This window comes from Centropristis striata, chromosome 23 (genome assembly GCF_030273125.1).
Source record: "Centropristis striata isolate RG_2023a ecotype Rhode Island chromosome 23, C.striata_1.0, whole genome shotgun sequence".
Classification (NCBI taxonomy): domain Eukaryota; kingdom Metazoa; phylum Chordata; class Actinopteri; order Perciformes; family Serranidae; genus Centropristis; species Centropristis striata.
The window spans coordinates 22,720,170-22,736,931 of record NC_081539.1 but is presented as its reverse complement, the minus strand read 5'-3'; the positions used below and the strand labels follow the sequence as shown (position 1 = coordinate 22,736,931).

The window sequence follows — 16,762 nt, the reverse complement described above, 5'->3', positions numbered from 1 at the left end:
ATCCGCTCTCTTGTTTTCAGAAGAATTAAATGCACAGATAAAATAATTCTAACCCCTTCAATGTAATACTGTTCTCTGTATATGTCTGCCTTGTGTTGATTGTCACTGTCAATAGTCTCAGAGGAAACGTCACAATGTCGTGAGGTGACTTACAATTGGCAGTTCGGATTCTGGTTTACGATGAGCCAGCAGTTTGTACGTCCTCAGGTTGTTTTCAAAACTCCTGCAGTAAAACATGACACGCAACACTGCTAAACAAATAGTGTGAGACATTTTCAGCAGTTCATAAACATGCACAAGATATGGTTAAAACGAAGGGTTGTAATTTGAATGATGTGGATTGTTATTATTTCCAACTGGTCCCTGACTGTATCCTGTGTATAAACAACAGACTGGTGGTGTTGTAAATAGCACCATGATCCACTTTCCGTACTCCACCTGTCTACAGTAAGCAACATCAAACTGATGTCTTGATCTTGAGTGAGGTGATGGCTTTTGTATATCGGATTGGTCCCAGCGGGCTGTCAGTCATACCTGCCACGAAGCTTAACAGCCTCCTCAAACCGCTTCCCGTCCATGGCCCTCTGGACCTCTTGAGTCTAAGAAAAAAAAGAGGAGTATTTTCACTCTTTGAACACAGTATTATATCATACACCGTACTTCCTGTGTGGACAGAAGCAGAGGCACTTTGTTTAATTAATATCAGCTAAGATTAAATATCTGGCATTCATACTGTGATCTTTGAAGTGGCTATTATGAGGGGAACAATCTCTGCATGTAGAAATATCCGCCTTTCTATTCTAAAGAGACAGAACAATACAGAACTAATATGTAACTTTGGTTTGACCTGCAATAAAATTGCAATCCAAAATTTGAAAGAAAAAAAAACAAAAGGAAAAATGTGGAGCGATTTTCCTGTTAAAATTCAAACACGATGTGCAAGTGAAACAATAAAGCCTCTATGTGCGTTACTATGGAGATGGTTGAATATTACATCATCAGCAGGCATTCATCGCCAACCATGCCAAATGCTTGAGATAATCATTAAACACACACAACTGCTTCTCGAACAATATAACTATCTTGTGAACATTAGTCCCACTTCAGGCCCAATGGGCCGTGCTGTGCGTCATCTTTACTTAATGCTCCTCCAACTCGTCCCCACTGACTCTTCCTCTGATTCCAGCTGAGTAATTTCCATATGTTTGTGTCTGCTGCAGTTTTCTTCTCTCCATACTTTTGTAAATACATGTTTGTTAGGGGTGTGACGATACTCTCAGCTCACGAAACAAGGCGAGACGAGATTTTAAGAAAAGTACAATGACAAAATATATGACTGGACCAACAGACTTTTATTTAAGAGAGTTGCATATGCATTTTGAAATATTTCATTATAACTCTTTACATGCATGATGTAAGCATGAGCTTTTAATAAACTTCTTCTTCCACGAATTGAAACTAAAACTAAAATTTATAAAAGTTAAAATATGATAAATAAAAAAATAAAATCCCCCAGAGGGATTAATGAGACTCTGGAGGTGACGTATGGTTTTCGATCGTCGCGTAAACAGTTTCGACCGTGATCCGTGATCACATACACATACACATTAAACACAGGAGAAGCAACTGTGGCCGTCGTCGCTAACTGCACAACATCAGCAGCTGATCAAAACATAGCAGCATGGTCAATTATCATAAACATAGCGATCTTGAATTAATCAGCATCACTAACTGTGCACAGTATCCGGTGCTTGTTGTAAACAAACAGAGATTGCTAAGTGAACACCTCCTGCAGCAGCAGCACATACACACTGTACTGCTACAGAGCTAACTGTTAGCCTGTTAGCAATTTGCAGACTCAGGCTCTGCAGCTGTAAGAGACTGCTGCAGGAGGACTGTGCCGCTTCTATTCGTTCTTAATCTTCTTAACGAGCCGTCGGCCCCTGCAACGTCATTCTGGCTGCTTGCTGATTCCCCTCCTTCTCCTCCTCTTCTTCTTTTCATTTTACTGCCCCCACAGGCCACAAATAGAAGTTTGGATAACTCACAAATCTGGCGAGAAAGATTTTGAACACAACGAGAAATATCGTTGAGTTTAATCTCGCGAGATCTCGTGGCACAACATCTCGTCACACCCTTAATGTTGGTTTGTTTGTATTGAATGTTTCATGCCCAGTCCAGTGCCTACCATCTGTACACACTCCATCAGTGGCAGGCGCACCGATTGGTTCCCACACAGAGACACCACACAGGCTGGCGTGTTGGCTGTGGTCTCCAGAAGGGCAAGAACAGCCTCCACACCCATACGACTGGCCTGTGTGAGCAAAAACACACAGATAAGTGCATCGTCTTCACTATCAAGACCTTTGTTTCTTCTGTACACACATGACATGTTTTCTTTACCAACACATTCTTCCATTCTTCTACAAATTAATTTACTCTTTACACTTGAAACCAAAGAGAAATTATCCACTTGTCATTTTCTCTGCCTCAAATTTTTAGTTGTTTGTGGTAAACATGAAGAGATTTGTCACTTGCTGTTCGGGATGCAGAGCTTCACGTGTTGAGCCATAAATCTGTTAATGTGCTTAACCTAAAACCTAGCGCCATTTCTCCTCAGACACACACAGGATTACACAGGAAATGCTCTGGATAACTGGAATTTTCCTACCAATATACCTCAAATTGAACACACAGCAAATGTATAAGATAGGTTAAATGTGTGCAAGCTTAAATAGAGAACTTCTTATATAAATGCTACAACCTGTAAAACTTACGTCTTAGTCCTGTGTCAAACGCCCTTGATCTTTAGTCAAAGAAAGGTTTTTACTCATCATACTATAGAACTTTTCCGTCGATCTAGTCCAGCAAAAACCAAAAACACATTCCACATAAGATTTTATAGTATTATGTGATGAGAAACTCAGGTTGAATTATAAAAGTTTCCTTTCCAAAAATGTGTTTTTCCTATGTTTATGTCCCCCTAAAATGTCATTAGAGAGTGGTTTTCACATACCTCTCCTGAAGGGGGAGATGACTGTGCACTAACATCTGAGATTTAAAATGTCCATCAGGCAGATTAGCTATGTCACTACTTTAAAAAGGCAGTCAATAGCCATGGGGAGACGTTAAAACTCCAGCAGAGAGGATTTGTCAGTTAACAGAGTGAAACAACCAGCACTTTTGGTATTTTGCTTTAAACATGACTAAAATAATTACTTAATAATAAAATGAAGTGGTGGACCTACCAGGATACGGTCAAAAGCAGAAGGGGTCCCTCCTCTCTGCACGTGCCCCAGGATTGTCACTCGCGTGTCAAAACCCAAGCATTTGACAACAAGCTAGGAGGATAAAATGTGCAGGTCTTAGCAAATATTTTTTTTTTCTTGTAATGGGAAATTAGGGCTACACCATTATGGCCAAAATGATAATGACAAATTTTTTGATCAAGATTGTAATCACGATTATTAATCACGATTATTAATCATGTTAGGGAAAACATCTGTATTTTTATTGCACTACTTTTAAACAAACAATAGGAACAGTTTTTAGTGTCCGGTGCTTGTTGTAAACAAACAGAGATCGCTAAGTGAACACCTCCTGCAGCAGCAGCACATATACACTGTACTGCTACAGAGCTAACTGCCTATAAGCAATTTGCAGACTGGACGCTAAGGGATTAACATCCCTTCCGGCTCTGCAGCTGGGAGAGACTGCTGCAGGAGGACTGGGCCGCTTCGACTCAATCTTACTCTCTCGTTAAGAAGAGTAAGAAGGAGTCTCCAAAAACACCGGAAAACGTCTATGGATTTGTCGCAAGTCGCTTTAAAAAAAAAAAAAACAGTCGCTAAGGGGGTCTGAAAAGTTGCTAAATATAGCAACAAAGTCGCTAAGTTGGCAACACTGCTTCGCCAGCATTTACAAATGGTGCGCGTTGTTGTGGCGTCGAGTACTATGTCACTTCCTGCTTAGCGTTCTATTCAACCAGCAACCAGGCTTTTTTCAGGGGAGAAAAACGACGCTGCCCCCTGGTGGTTGGTGGACTACTGGTGTAGAAAGTGCTCGATTAGATATGCAGGAGAGCCGCATTTTAAAATGGAAATATAGCCGATGATCAGGTTAATTTAATTGTGGTGGCCAAAATCGTGATCACGATTAAAATTCGATTAATTGTGCAGCCCTATGGGAAATATTACTCTGCATTTAACTAACTGATCCTTCATTTAAATTATACAAATTTATCTCATGCATGTTAGTAATACAGCTAAATTCTGTCTGCAGTAGAACTATACTGTAAAACAAATGTGTACATACATGAACAGGCACATCACACACTGACACACAGAAAAGCTGAAGAAAAGGGGAAACAGCAAAGCACAAGCAAGCCATTCTAATTTTTCAGTCATGTTAGCTTGGAGCTCTTAGCTTATACTGAACACCACATTCCCCAAACAGGAAATCAAATAGTGATACTTGGGTACTGTACAAGAAAACCAATGCTGGAAATGTTTGCCTTCAAATGAAAAACAGTTAGTGTGAGGTCAGGCATATGGTGATACTCTTTACGAGCAACATTTACAGTGTAGAAACATACCCATATTAAATAAAAAAGACATTCAACTACGTGTGAGGCAGTTAGAAATAAATGTCTGGGTGTGAAGTTTAGTGAGGGTGTCTGCTCGGGGTTTTACAGCAGTAGTAGTCATGTGACAGCCATCTTACCAAACTAGAGAGTGTGTCTGATAGAGCACTCCAGAAACACAGCAACAGAGTCAAAGCCACACCAGGGCAGCAGTACAGTAGTAGAGGTCATACAGGAGGCAGTCGAAGTTGGCACTGGTGCCACACTTTTACACAAAGCTCTGTACTTACATCCTTGATATAGTCAGTGGTAATGTGCCTGTTGCTACGATCAATCGCCCCTTCTGCTACAATTATGATATTCAGCCTTTTCATCCCTGCTCGGTTCTACAAGGAGGGGGGTAGTGGAGAGACAACATGACAGAAAAACTGAGACTGTGGCTGCGACACGGGCTTTCAGAAGCATGGGGGCCAGACGATGCTTACAGTCAGGGAGGACGTCATTGCAGCTTGTGTTTACACTTTGGAATCAGCAATATCCTGCCAACCTTATTGCCGGAATCTTTTTCACACTCCCATTAGCATCCTGTTAGATATTCTGACGACATAATCATGGCAGATTCAGAACATTTAGGCCATTTGTGGCTCAGAGGACTGATTTCCATCAGTCGGGTCTCCATGCTTCTGGCTTCCCCTTTCTTTGCACTCAGGTACTCACATCCTTGACTATACCAGAGGTTATAGGCTTCCCATGTCTGTCAATGGCTCCCTCTGCAACTATGATTATGTTCAGCCTTGTGCCCCTGGAACGGGTCTGAATCGTAAAACAATTACAATGTTTCCAAAGCGGAAAAAAACACAACTGAGACTAAACACTGCATCAGTTTTCTCTTTTAAAAAAAGTCAGGATTCATAACAGCATTGTCATGTTAAACAAGATGGCTCTGGAGTATTATATAGCTTCAAAATTGGTACAATATGCGTCACTGTGTTCGCTGTAGGGAACAAATAAGATTATGTTACCGCAGACAGTTTTTGACACATCTTGTCCTCCCAGCCGTCCTCTGGGGGCATCTCAGGGATCAACACCCAGTCTGCTCCACAAGCCAGGGCGCTCACCAAGGCCAGGTAGCTGGGATAAACACAGACAGAGCACTGTGTATAAACACAGATAGTGGTCTCTGTGTCTGCCTGAGGAATTATGCGGTTTTTTTTAATATGCCATTATCAAATGCATTCTTACCCACAATGTCTGCCCATGACCTCTAACACAAATGTTCTCTGGTGACTGAAAGATCAGAACAGAAAATAGGACTTAGCAGTGCATTTTAATACAGCCCTTAACCCTCTGAAGTCTCCAAAAGCTCCAAAGCATGACTTCTTCATCACATCCAGACTAGAAAATAAAGCAGCGTGGAGCCCTACTGTAAATTTACCTCTAAAGTTCTGGTTGTAAACTACATGAGGCCAGTTTCAGTTTGATGATGATATACCAAGTAAAACTGGAGACAAGCTCAAATATATTTTGTATAAAATTATAGAACTGGATGTAACCCTCTTATATGTTATATTTGCAACCTTTGTTCACATTTGCAACATTTCAAATTCTTTATTGAGCATGATAGTGTTTTGAAAGTAAAAAAAGATTCAAAATCACATTTGATGTTGGTTTTTCTTTGGGTTTTTTTTGGTTCAAAATGTTGATCCAGTAAGTCAGAATAAAAAATCAATTATTATTAGGTCATATATGTGAGGAAAAAAATATACCAACATGGCATTTAAACATTTTTTAAGTGGTGTATACAGGCAGGATGAAAAGGATTAAAAAATGGACAAAATAGCCCATTGAGTTAACTGATGTATTTAAAAACACACATCTGATGATGCTACAGTGCCTTGCAAAAGTATTCATACCCCTTGGAATTTTCACCCTTTTGTTGCTTTTACACATGAAATCAAGGTCGATATAATTTGGCCTTTTTTAAAAAAGAATTTGCAAAAAAACCCTCTTTAATATCAAAGTGAAAAAAGATTTTTACAAAATAGTATCAATTAATTATAAATCTATAAGGTAAAATAAATGATTGCATAAGTATGCATACCCTTTAAAGTAACTGACCTAATTCAACAAAGTTCCAGCTAGTTGATGCAGCAGTGTCTCAGTTAGTGAAATGGAGATCACCTGAGTACAGTTGATGTGTGTCAAGTGATCGTAGTAAAAGAAATATATAAAAAAAACATGTGTCTGGGAGGTCACTCAGATTGTGAGGAAGGCCATCTCTAGGCAGATTTAAACAAGTGCCATACTGCTTCCATTTCTTAATGATGGTTTAACTGAACTCTGTGGGATGTCCAGTCAGCTCAGCTGGATATTTTTTTGTAGCCATCTCCTGACTTATACTTTTCAGTGATCTTTTCTCTGAGTTACAAGAAGTGTTCTTTTGTCTTCATGGTACAATTGTAGCAGGAATAGTGATGGACCAGAGACTGGACCTCCCAGACACATGTTTTTTTATACTACAATCACTTGACACACATCAACTGTACTCAGGTGATCTCCATTTCACTAACTGAGACACTGCTGCATTAACCAGATGGAATTAGTTCTGGAAGTATGAGCTGGAATTAGTTATTTTAAAGGGTATGAATACTTATGCAATCATTTATTTTAACTTATATATTTTTAATTAATTTATAATATTTTGTAAAAATCTGTTTTCACTTTGATATTAAAGAAGGTTTTTTTGCAAATTCTTTTTAAAAAATTATATTGACCATGATTTCATGTGTAAAAGCAACAAAAGGGTGAAACATCCAAGGGATATGAATACTTTTGCAGGGCACTGTAAATGGAGCAGAAATTAGCTGAAACATGGTAATGTTTGTATTTTCAGTACTGCATTTACCATAAATTTGTTTAAAACCAAGTGGGGAAAGTATTTAAACACACACTTTTTCATAGATGGATAAAGCTGCTCTATAAGCCCTCACCTCTGTGCAGTTGTCATAATAGCGTCCACCACTTCAATGATTCTGTGCAGAGCAGAGTCAGTGCCGATTGTCATATCAGTTCCGCAGAAGTCATTATCAATGGAGCCGACCATCCCCACAATATGAAGGGCCGAATACTTCTGAACGGCATCAGCCTCAATTAACCCTGGCGGGACCAGCAAGTTAGTGTGCAACACAATAATTGTGACACGTTACTCTTAGGACTTGTTGTCACAAAATACAATAGCATAAGCAGCAATGGAAACTTTTGAGCTCAGGGAAAACCTAAACAGTTATTTAGTGTAAGAAACATCTCTGATTTACAACACCGAAGCTCCTTTATATTATAACTTTAAGTTTTGAGCAACTACACGGTCGCCAAATAAATTTGAAAAATTTTGTTTTCAGACATGAATCAATTGTGGTTTCATTTTCATTGTGATATGTTTGGAAGAGATTGATTTTTGTATTAGACTACATCCTGTTTTGCATGCTGGAGATTCTTTCCGCTGTCGAGATTATAAAATGGCAAAAGAAGGTTGTATTTAGGAACCTCTGTTTAAGCAAATGTGAGTCTCTTTTATTCTAAAATAAATACACACACACACACACACACACACACACACACACACACAGGTAAATTAGCAATTGGCTAACCCTAGGAAAGATTTAATAAAGGAAATGGACAGTTTGTGGCAAAAAAAAAAATCGGACTGTGTGGCTTCCAAAACATTGGCAAGATTTTCTGTGGAGTGAATGCAGCCTAAATGAAGAAAAAACTCTGAAGGGAAAGCAAGTACCTTGCTCCACCAGCTCCCCTAGCAGCCCACTCCATTCCTCCCTGAAGAGGTTGGCTCCCGTCAGACTGCCATCTCCACCAATCACACACAGATTGGTGATGCCCTGTTGCACCAGGTTGTGAGCTGCCTTCAAGCGTCCTTCATGGCTGCGAAACTCTTTACAGCGAGCACTACCGATAACCGTCCCACCCTGATGGAGAAAAGTATGTACATTTCTTCAGCCTAATACACACTCTTTTTCCTGTTACTTTAAAAGCCACTCAGGCTTTTTACAACTTAGTTCTTGTGTACTTGCATGGTGTTTGGTGTCTTGCTTGAGGACACTTTGACAAGAGTAAACACTGCTGATGAACACACAGTGACTACTAGGATGTGGGTGGATAGATAGATAGATAGATAGATAGATAGATAGATAGATAGATAGATAGATAGATAGATAGATAGATAGATAGATAGATAGATAGATAGATAGATAGATAGAGAGAGAGAGAGATAGAGAGATAGAGAGATAGAGAGATAGATACCTTTATTCATCCCCGAAGGGAAATTAGGTTGTCACAGCAGTCCGGTGTTTCAGTACAATAAAATACAATAGAATAAAATACTGAGGTAGAATACATAAAAACAACAATAGAAAAACACAGAATAGAACAAGGACACTTAAGAAGATCAGTTGGTAGGTAAGGTACAGTGGCAAGATGATGGTAGTTATACTGATGATATGATGGTCATAATGTTATTGTGACTAGACAGTATATAATAAAGGTACAGTATATAATATATAATAATCATAGTAATAATAATAATATGATAAAATGAAATAATATATAATAACTAGAAAATTTCCTCTGGGGAAATTCTGAAAGGGCCACGGGGGCTACTGCCGTGTGTGTGTGTGTGTGTGTGTGTGTGTGTGTGTGTGTGTGTGTGTGTGTGTGTGTGCGCGCGCGTGTGTGTTTGAAGCATGTGTATGCATGTGTGAGGAGTGTGTGCGCTTACGCGCATGTGTGTGTTTTTAATATGGGAGCCAATGAGGCTGCTGGTGTGTGTTGGTGGCGCATCTGTGTGTCCTACGCCCAAACTATAACTCTGACAGCTTTACCAGAGGATTGTGAGTGAGAAGACAAATTTTCCTACGTTTCTATGTATAAATTATTTCTCTAGAGTGGAATTTGCGGCCTGGAGCGCAGTTTTCAAATTAATTTTTTGACAGTTCTTTCTCTCCCTCTACACGCGATGATGTCACACACTGTGACACGAACATTCCGTGCAATACACACCCATTATAATCTCAGAATTTCTCCAAAAATGATCATGGTCATTGAACAGGGATTGATAAAAAACAATATGACCTATCGAAACGTGGATTAATACACCGATACACAAGACTTGTGTCTACTGTTTAAAGTTTAAATGGAGTCTCTAGGTGAAATTATGCCGGAGAAGTAGACCTTTAAAAATCTCCAATTATTGTTCTTTTTCGCTCATTTTTTTAATCGGCCGTCCCATTCATTTCAATGCAAAATTTTGGGCAGTTTTTCGCGACTTACGTTGCGAAAAATTCATATTCTGTAGAGAAAAGTAATAGCACACCGATCCCGATCAAACTGCCCATTTTGATATATAATTTGTCCTGCAACTCTTCAAGTTGTAGGACTAGTAGCGGGAGGAAATTGCGTCCGGAAGAGGAAGAAGAAAAAATCCTCAGTATAACAGTAGTGCTTGGTGCGATTGCCCCGTGGCCCTAATAATAATGATAATAATAGTAGTAATAATAATAATAATAATAACAACAACATAGCAATGTGTCATAAATTTAGCCTGTGCAGGGTGTGCATACCTACAAAACATAATATATAACATGTAATATGTAAACAGGGATGACCTTTCAAACCACAAAACAGCCTTCTCTTCCAGCTACATGACTTGCATGTTCCTCTTGACGGCCCTATTACATTAATTGTGTGATAATTACCACTTGTAGCATGCTGGAGACACTTTCCCATGTGGCTTCCTTTATGTTCTCTCCACCGTCCACCATACCCTGATATCCCTATTAAAAAAAGAAGCTTCTTAGTAATAAATAAACGACAGATACTCCCAACAACATTAAGCAAACAGCTGGAGTGATGCGGCATCATTAGGCCTTCATGATTTAGAATTAAAAACATTTCAACCTAATGCAATATCATTAAAAAAAAGTGCAAATGGACAATTCTAATGAAGTCAGTCTAAGCTATGTCTGTAAAGATTATAAAGACATACTTTATTAAACTAAATATATTGCACTTTTATATGAATTATATGTATTATGAAAATCTCAATGAAAATTGATGAGAACAAATGGTTAAATGTTACGGTAATGATAAAATTGTTTGCATTAAAATATGTGTATATTTTAATAAAATACATTTTGGTGCTACCAGCTACCCTTGAGCATATTTTAGCGCTTGCCAAAGAAAAAACCCAAAAACAAACCTTTAGTTGTTTTTTTCTTATTTAAAAATGTGTTACAGTAATGAATTTTGCTCACAGTGTCTCTAAAATGTCAGAAAATACCTTAACATTTTTCAAATAGATTAAAATTTCATATTAAACAGTGACTTTGGATTGTATATGTTATAAAGGGTCAAAGAAAATATGTATTCACTGCTCTTGGATTTTTGCTATGAGCTGTACCATGTTCATGAGAATCACCCAAGTTATTGTGAAACTCAAGAATTTAATGGTTTAAAGTTTGTCCATCACCATACAGTTTTCTGCAGATTTATGCTAGAGAACACCCAGTACCCTTTGGTACCTGAGTGGGAGGACAGTTTCACACAAGGCATCTGTTAAGTCAGTTATGTAACAACACACTGGGCGAGGATGTGTATGCCCATTATATACACAGATGTGAAGGGATCACAGGATGAGCAAGCATGGGCCCTCATTAAAGCTCCTCAAGCATCTGTTGTGTGTGAATAAACATCCCTGTGTTCTTAGACGTAGATCCTAATGTTGTCAATGTGAAACTGAAGTGCAGCAGTGTCATGAAATACATTCATCTGAAACACTTGTCACTGCTTCTCATACATAATAGTATGAGCTTTTAGCTCATAACTTTTTTTTAAGTTGAATAATTACACATGTTACCTAATGTATTGTGCATAAAAGGGATGCTAAAGTGTGATAGGCATTCAACTAAATACAATACAAAGTCAAGATATCTAATGTTCACACTGGTAAGCTTTGGGATGTTTTTGTAAATATATACACTCATGCAGAATTTGATGCATTAATTTGGACGTGTTGACCTCCTGCAACCTGTAAGGACACTAATTCAGTAAATGCTCCTGTTGGTTGTATTTGAAGGTAAGAACAAACAACCTGTGTAGTTGTATGAGTTGGAGGACTTGTTGAAAATAAACTATGAGCAGTGGCAAAAAGGCCTTTTCAAAGATCATAACAAAGTATGGGCTCACCTCATGAATGAAATAAACTTTTGCTCCCACATATAACCCCATTCGAACCACGGCACGTACAGCAGCATTCATCCCTGGGGGGAAAAAAAAAACACAAAAAAGTGTGCAATGATGCAGTGATTAGCAGGGTACATAGTTAGCCATCAAAGAGGGAAAAACGCCTTTCAACTGTAGCAAATGGTTGTAAAATCCTGACTTGCATGGCTTTTCCACAGCTGCTGCATGGTCATTTATTTCATCTGTGTCACAAAGAACTGCAGCAGTAAAACTAATTCTCTCTCTCTAAGTATCTATGTCTTAAATGCGAGCAAATGTGTGTGTGTGTGTGTGTGTGTGTGTGTGTGTGTGTGTGTGTGTGTGTGTGTGTGTGTGTGTGTGTGTGTGTGCGCGCGCGCACAGTGGCAGACTCAGGGAAGTCAGGAGGGGCGACTGCGATGCCTCCATGGTTGAAAAAGCGCACTTAAGTTCCCTCTAGAGTGGAGAAAACGATAGGAAGTGCCTTATTGGCTGCTCTTTACATCTGCAAAAAATGATTGGGTGCCCTCTAGGGTGCCCCTTCATATAATAAATTATGATGATGTGCTCTCTGGAGCAAAAAAAAAAATCGATAATGTGCCTTAATGAGAGCCCTTCCAGTGCCCTTCTGGTGCCATGGTGCCTCTCTTTGGTAGCCGATGAACGGGGAATGTGAAAGAGGCGTTGCTTTCATGTGGCGTTGCTATGACGAACAGCTACATCAAGTGGTACTAAAATCCGCAATGGATAATTAAGCAAAAAGCGGATTAATAGTCTGCCTGTACTCGTAGTAGAAAAGCGCAATTAGATGCTAAGTTAGAAAACAGGATAAAGTGCACTCGCAATAGAGAGAAAAAGAATCCCAGTGAAGAAAATGATCTGCAGTGATACAAAAATATCACAGTAGGATTTCAATAAAGATTCTATAATACAGTACCACCCAACTGAGAAAAATGTTATGTGAGGTGTTTGCTCTCATTTAGCTCTCAAAGTGAACAAGATTGATGCATTTAACTTAAAAATGTACAAATTTTATCCCGGGGGACCCGGGCCCCCCTATATGTTTCGGTTCAATGGTTTTATTGTCAGTACCATATCATTAATTACTTTGATCTGGATCTCCTTTTAACTTAATGCTAATCGTAATCAAGAATGAGGGCTATTTCATCATAGATGATCATCAGAGCTTTGCTGAGTTGGTGGGGCCCCATGTTGTGCAGAATGTGCCCTTTTTATTTTTTTTGCCCCTGCACTTCAAACAGTCTGAGTCCGCCACTGTGTGTGTGTGTGTGTGTGTGTGTGTGTGTGTGTGTGTGTGTGTGTGTGCTATTGCAGTTCTGTTTGTGCAGTTATCCTAGCCACATTTCTTTCTCAGTACAGCACACTGCCATTTTTGGTCAGAAAGTTTCCCAGCACCTCCTACAGCCTCTCATTTATTCTGTGGTTAGTGCAAGTGAATTCAGTAACCAATGAAGCACTGCTCTGTGACTTGAATGTCAATGACAGGTTAGATTAAACACTGACAGTGGGAATGGTGGATAATACTTTACTCGCAGCAGGCAGGCAGGAACTTGGCTGACTTGCCGAGGTATAAACAACTGAAGAAAGGGCTGAGTTTCCATTCTCTGCAAAAACCGGTGAACACTGCAGATCTAATTGCAGCCAAGCAGTGCTGTTACTAAGCAACACAAAGGATCAGGCTAGTGGGGCAGTGGAGAAGACAGCAATGCAAGTGAAAAGATAGTCAAAAGTGTGGGAAGTAAAAAAGCTTCAGAAGTTTGTGTTTTTTTTTCCCTACATTCCTACATAGGAAAGCAGCCATACCAGTTAGAAAGGGAGCAAACTATTCAGCATACTGTCCAGTGTAACAGTCCATGACCTAATGTCTCATTACATAACTTACATAACTCAAATGAACAGCCCCGTTTAATCACAGTCAGAGAGGACAGAAAAAGCATAGACGCTGACAAACAGACAAAGAAAGGATGCCAGGTAGAAGATTTAGATAACATTTAAAGATTAAGTATCTTTGACGTTTCTTATAAAAGCTGAGAGTCATAAAGTTTGGCCCTCCCATTCTGCATAACTAACACTTTCTCATGCAGAGTGAGTGAAAAGACCTGAGCCAAGGCTACACAATGCCCTCTGACAGAGACATTCAATTCCTGTCATGCATGCCACTGCCCCATTGGTTTGCTCTGGGGCCAACTCCATGTGTTTTTTTTTGTGTTCATGTGTGTGCTGCTAACAGTGAATTCTAAAACCATCCGCCAAGGATTGATTAATTCCTCACGAGCCAATGTCAGCTATAATATCCATATAGCCAGGTGGCTTAGGACCAGATTTAAGAAGAATGGGGATATGTTGGACAAAAGCACCACATTTTTTCCACATGCTCTCAATCACCATAAGTTTCAATTTTTGGTAGGAGCTTCATCAAGATTGCGGATCGGAGATGGCAGACATATAAAGTCTATGAGAACCAATATATCTTCCAAGCCACTCAGAAAGTCATTCTTGTTGTCAAAATCTACATTTTCTGTTGGGAAAAATGTATATACAAGATCTTACATGAGATGAAAGCGTTCCCTTGATTTTTTTGTGCAGTGTACATGGCAGCTAATCCGCACTCTCACGTGAACATAGATTTCAAACATTTTTAACTCAGGATTGCCTGATGCAGCACTTGAAGACCCACTAGTCTGGGTAAAAATGAACATATCTATTTGATCAAATAATCATCTAGTGATATTCTCAATAGCTTTAAATGATTCCTTGACCCAGAAAATACAGCTTTTGACACCCAGATTGACTTTCCACACACGGTGGTCACTCCTCATTACCCATCGTTCCGTCATAACTCCAGGCCCCCCCTAGGGGGCGCACCCCCCAGTTTGAAAACCACTGCTTGATATAATCAATACATTGTTTTGGGGGAAATTCTGCATAGTATATCTTTAATCCCATTACATAATCATCATAAAAACGTATCACTGCTTCGAACTGTCAGCATTAAATTTCAGCAGCAATTCTGTGTATAATAATCGACAGTTTAATGCTTAACTACTGGCACTTAATACAGAAATGTAGTGCATTACATTACAGCAGTAGGCGTGTTTAACTGGTGTTTTAGTCCAATGAGGAGACGAGCCGGTACACTCGTGACCAGGGTTTCCTCTGAGAGATGTATATGCAGCTCATCACGTACACAGGATACAGGCACCGAGCACTGGCCTCACTATGACTACTAACTAACCACAGCTCTCGTTTTCTCAATGACAACTTGCATGTTGAGAATGCTACTGCAGTTCCCACCAGCTCCCACCTCAATGCAGCGGCCTGACGTCTATGGCGGTCACTGCTTCAACCAAACTAATTAGAGTTAATTCAATTGTAGCACCAAGTCGTTAGTAATAATACACTAATAAATGGCCTGCGAGTAGGAGAAGACGACACCTTGCCAGCTCTTTATAGTGTTGTCACCGTGCTGTTCGACATTCATGCCACCAAACCAGTGACAGAGGATGCTGTTAGCCGGATCTGTCCTGTTAGCAGCTAACTGGCGGGGTTCCTGAATGGACGCTAACTCACTAGTCCTCTCTGATACATATCGCTGCTGTTCAATGCTTTTTACTGTGTACTTAGTGAAGCTAATGGTTAGCCGCTTAACAAGCAACACAGCATCACACAGTTGAAGACGTGCATTCTCGCCCCCTACGGGCCTGTTGACTCACACATAAACACATATTAGTTTACCTTGAGCATCTCCTCCGCTCGTCAGCACCGCGATGGCTTTCCCCGCTCCCGACAGGTTCTCAAAGAAGATCTTCTTGCTGTCTGGCTGCGCCATTTTCACAGCGGTTCAGTGTATATCCGTGTCCAATTCAATTAAATAATAGAAAGGGAGCGCACCAGTACAAAATAGTGCTAAATGATGAAGGGCAACACTCGTCCGCCCCTCTATCTATTTCTGCCCGCTATGCTCTCCTTCTCTCTCTTCCGCATCTATTCGCTGATTTGCATAGACTGACCGTGGAAGAATGATTGACGTAACTTTGAGCCAATCAGATCTCGGTTTAAGCCTAAACTAAGTCTAAGCCTTCTTTTGATTTTAAACCAATGGGAAGAAACGCAGACAATATGTGGGCGGAGCAGACAGGAGGAGGATGTGTGACGACCAGTTCTTCTCAGCAGGGCCAGATTAACACTTTGCTGTACCCTGGGCAACAATATCCAAGGGCCCCATCATCACGACCCCAGAATCACCATAATCTGGCAAAATACAGAATCACTTACAGTAATATACAGTTAATATACTCAATACATCAATAACTAACTGTCATCAAGTGCATTTTTTTATGTACAGATGTGCAAATTCTCATAGAACTACAAATGCACCACTATGTCCTCTTGTCAAGGCCACTCACTCACATATGATGTTATGAAAACATAACACATCAGCATCAGTATAATCTGGCAAAACTGACCTACTACATAGATAATAATAATAATAATAATAATAATAATAATAATAATAATTATAATAATTATAATAATAATAATAACGATAATACATTTTATTTAAGAGGCGCCTTTCTTGGCACTCATGGGTGCCGAACAAAAAAGATAGAAAAAGATAGGGAAGGAAGGGTCCTCAATTTTCACAAAAAAAATAAGTAAGCATTCAAATAACCATTCCCAGCACAAATGCATTGAATTGATAGAGCCATCACGGAGGAAGACAAGACACAAACAAATATCAATAATCTAGAATCAAGTAGCATTTTGGTCCTCAGCTCATTTTAAACAGAATTCACCCAGTCACCTCAAAATGAATTTTTGAGCAACCACTCCGATGGACAGTTTAACATATAAGCAAGAGAAAACCAGATATTTTGCTTGCGCCCACAC

The 16,762-nt window shown here is 39.5% G+C and overlaps 1 protein-coding gene across 5 annotated transcripts in view; it reads right to left on the bottom strand.

Moving 5' to 3' along the window:
• Positions 1-15,957, bottom strand: part of pfkpa (phosphofructokinase, platelet a) — a 37,334-nt gene extending 21,377 nt beyond the window's left edge. For 2 of the 5 annotated variants that reach the window (XM_059326884.1, XM_059326883.1), the window contains exons 1-12: positions 15,608-15,869; positions 11,837-11,910; positions 10,348-10,425; positions 8,373-8,562; positions 7,573-7,738; positions 5,825-5,869; positions 5,605-5,713; positions 5,300-5,395; positions 3,249-3,341; positions 2,189-2,314; positions 535-599; positions 154-223 (exon numbers count right to left, since the gene is read on the bottom strand). In XM_059326884.1, the coding sequence (XP_059182867.1) occupies positions 154-223; positions 535-599; positions 2,189-2,314; positions 3,249-3,341; positions 5,300-5,395; positions 5,605-5,713; positions 5,825-5,869; positions 7,573-7,738; positions 8,373-8,562; positions 10,348-10,425; positions 11,837-11,910; positions 15,608-15,701 (1,206 nt within the window). In that variant the 5' untranslated portion in view covers positions 15,702-15,869. Of the gene's footprint in view, positions 1-153; positions 224-534; positions 600-2,188; positions 2,315-3,248; positions 3,342-4,872; positions 4,969-5,299; positions 5,396-5,604; positions 5,714-5,824; positions 5,870-7,572; positions 7,739-8,372; positions 8,563-10,347; positions 10,426-11,836; positions 11,911-15,607 lie in introns of all 5 variants that reach the window. The other 3 variants (XM_059326885.1, XM_059326886.1, XM_059326887.1) reach the window with 2 other exon arrangements.
• Positions 15,958-16,762: the final 805 nt, after the last annotated feature.